The sequence below is a fragment of the Opisthorchis viverrini genome (genome assembly GCF_000715545.1).
Source record: "Opisthorchis viverrini unplaced genomic scaffold opera_v5_374, whole genome shotgun sequence".
NCBI classification, from domain to species: Eukaryota; Metazoa; Platyhelminthes; class Trematoda; order Opisthorchiida; family Opisthorchiidae; genus Opisthorchis; species Opisthorchis viverrini.
In genome coordinates, this window is record NW_008752035.1 from 357,591 (window position 1) to 361,008 (window position 3,418).

At 44.4% G+C, this 3,418-nt stretch overlaps 2 protein-coding genes across 2 annotated transcripts in view; one reads left to right on the forward strand and one right to left on the reverse strand.

Moving 5' to 3' along the window:
* Positions 1-3,418, reverse strand: part of T265_10534 (hypothetical protein) — a gene marked incomplete at both ends in the record, with an annotated part of 70,166 nt that overhangs the window by 24,732 nt on the left and 42,016 nt on the right. The window lies entirely within an intron of this gene.
* T265_10535 (hypothetical protein) overlaps positions 1-3,418 on the forward strand; it is a gene marked incomplete at both ends in the record, with an annotated part of 61,428 nt that overhangs the window by 14,203 nt on the left and 43,807 nt on the right. Inside the window, 2 exons of the mRNA XM_009176931.1 lie at positions 66-134; positions 251-346. Coding sequence (XP_009175195.1) covers positions 66-134; positions 251-346 — 165 coding nt within the window. The remainder of the gene's footprint in view (positions 1-65; positions 135-250; positions 347-3,418) is intronic.

The window sequence follows — 3,418 nt, forward strand, 5'->3', positions numbered from 1 at the left end:
GGTACGGTACGTTTCGAAAATGGTTGCCTAGCAACTCGTTTAATCGAATTTTACTCTTGTACCAGGGACTGCCAGTTCAAAAAGTGGACGCCACTTTACTCTACGCACCACGCTTTGAGTCTCTATTTCGGAGAGTGAGTTTTTATGGTTAATTGGTTCGATAAGTATGTTCGTTTTGTTTTAATTGAAATATATATTTAGCCACATATCCAACCGTTTCTTTTCAAATCATTTTACCTCTTACTCTCAGCACACCACATTGCTTGGTCCTCGAAGTGAAAACGACAAAGGAAAGAAGTGTTTCGTCATCGATTTGGATGAAACCCTTGTACATAGTTCATTCAAGGTTAGTACAGTTCATGGCGTACGTTTATCTATGATGTGTCGTTGGTGCTTGGTTTTTATCAACTCAACTTCTTGATTAGAAGGAAGCTGAGGGTATGCTATGCGCCATAGTTCAACTAGACCCAAAATTTAATCTCCTAGCGGGTCGAAGGTTTAAGGTTTATACTGTGGTGGGTCATCTCACTGTGTTGGCCTGCTATGGGACCACTGCACACTCAGCTGTTCCAACTGAATACTGTAATCGACCCCGTAACGGTTACCTTCATTAAGATATCAATCAAATAACGGCCACCCCAGTCGGACCTACTAGGGCGCTGCTACCCCTACCATTGGCTGCTTCAACCTCAACTGGGACACGCAACCCATGGAGCTGTCAAATGACCAACTTACTTCCAACTTCTTTACCACACATGTTAAGCAATCCTTCTCTCCATCCGTGTTCTCTCTGTACTTGCCTAATGCAATAAGGTGGTTGGTAAACGCGCGCACGTAGCTAGCTACCCATGGACGTAGATTATTTGGGTGTTAACACGTTGGTATGTGTGTGTGTTGACCACGTGCTGTTTGTTTGTTTCTTTGCTACTACGTTCATTCTGCTCTTCCTTTCCGCTTTGGTCCTGCTTACGTGTCACGGTTTTCGGACACATGGAATCTTCGGCCGTTCAAATCAACAGGCAGTTTCTCTGTTGATTGTGGAGGATTTGCGAGTAAATAACGTCAACCGTGTCGAAGTTCACGTAGCACTGACAGATGATAACAACTTTTCAAGAACCTCATTAATTCTTCGCCTTTGATTCAACTTATTGTTCGTTTCATTTCACTATTCCCATGTTGTTGATGTGTGGATTTCTGGTGTCTATTCTCCCTCTGAATTGTCGGGTGACAAGCGCCGAAATGATCCATGTCACCGATGCAAAAAATGAATGGGACAAACTCATAGATCGTCACTTCATAATCATGAGGCCTTCTGTTTGAGATTTCATCACTTCGTTGGTAGTTTAGTCTAACACATCATGTTTCGACTTCTCTGGTAGTTTGAACATGTTTCACGACATCTGCAGAGCACCGCTTGTCGCCGGATCGATTTCATTGCCCGACTGGGACAGTTTCCTTAGCGAACCAATGGTGGCATGTGAAATTGCATAACGATACACCACCTAATTTGTTTCTCCGTGTTTCGTCACCAGATTTTGGTGATATTACGCTGGGTAATTATAATCAATTATTAATCAAGGGTAATATTGACAGTGCTGAGTACAATTTGCATTGCCAATTGGGAACGCCAGCGACCCATTGCTGCAAGCCGCAGTCAAAAATCATCAATGAGGCCCACTTATCCACAGAAATGGGGTAGCGGATTGTTGGCAGTGTGAGGAGATTTGGGAAAATTTCGTCCTTTAAGTGAAACCAGTCTACGCTGAAAACCCGATAAGCATTGTACTGCTTGTTAAGAATCATCAGCAGTGCTCATCTAACGAAACTGTCATCAGCAGTGCTCGTCTAACGAAACTCCAGCGACTGCGTTTGAACACTTCACCGTTTGTTTAAACTGTTTGACCGGAAGTCGTTGAATTCCGCGAGATGCGAGCTTGCGATTTCTCTGAAGTGACTAATTTCATCACATCCTGCTTTCTGTGATTGAAGACATCCAAACTCCGTGGGTTTTTCATTAACGAGGTATAGATCCCCAATATTCGTCGCCTGTCACCTGATGGTGCACCTTCTGTCGGGGAGACAATTTAGTATCCCTAGCAGACTTTTGTTTGTGGAAGCAGACTGCATTCGCAAGCGAAAAAGAAATCCTTCCAGCAGAGCTGACTTGATGGTGCAAAGCAGCGCTTAAGAACGAAAACGGGATTAGTTCAGGCTCATCTATCGGTGATACCGTGCACATTTTACAAGTTCAAGTGGAACTTTGCTGCGTGTAATCATCACTGAAGACTATGTTTTTGATTGATAGGCTGTCCGTCGTTAATTCCACTTTGAACGTTCGTGCGGATGGCGATAACACAAGGGACAAAAGTTGGGGAATTTCTCGCGAATGCCTGTGACGGTTTTAGTTAGCTTGTTGCAGTGGATCCGCAACAAAATGGTGCCTAATCAAGTACTTTTTACTGCATCACGGTCGCCAGAGGAGCAAATAGATTTTACTTGGTCAATGTGGCTGGGACGTGTACTACAGTTGACTGACCTTCATCTACCGGCAAAGTTTGCTTTCCCTTTGGAAGATAGAAGACGGACCGTGATATGGCGGCACGAACTAAATGCGGTCACAGTCGATCTGGGCGATGCCATGCCTAACTGCTGCCCGAGTAGTTTCTCTCGTGCTTGGTTGTAAACTCTTCAGGACGATGCCTAACCGATGCTAGTTGGGCCGCGTGTTTGTCAACATCCGCTGGGCTTTCACTGGTTGAGGTTCGTAAAGGTCACTCCCGATGATGACATCCTCCTAAGTGTGTTTATTTCACCACTGTGGGCACCTTGTCGTTGATAGTTTTCTTTGAGGCTTTTCCATTCCTTCCCTTCCTTTACAATCCTTACAAAGATGTTCCTTATGGTGACATGACAGTTAAGTACCGTCTTTGATCACTGCTGTCAAGTTGCTGATGGTGTTTCTTACCGTTACGTTTGTTTAAACCATTCATTACGAAACTAAATGCTTCCAAGGGTGATGTGTCTTTCCGCAGATACGCTCCAATGGTCAGCCTTTTCACCATGTTTGCCGAATCATCTTACTGGTGTTTTCAAGATACTGTGATCTGAACCATTCAGTAATAGAAGTTCTGGCTGGTATCCTGGAACCTGTCACGTTTAGCGACAGTTGTCTCGAGTGTTGTCCTCAGTGGCAATGATGATTAGTCTAATAGGTTCTTAGCTGGATACCGGAGATCCGTTCGCCTGCTTGCAGGGATGCGTTTATTTTGTTCACCTGAGGATCACGCATACAATGAGCCTTTAAACTAGCAGCTACTCAAAACAAGGCCTGAGTGAATTGCTTCTATGAGGCGGGTCTATACTGGAAACGTAGGAGTGGATAGTGAAGACGAACTTTGACTGCTGTCTGGTCAACGAC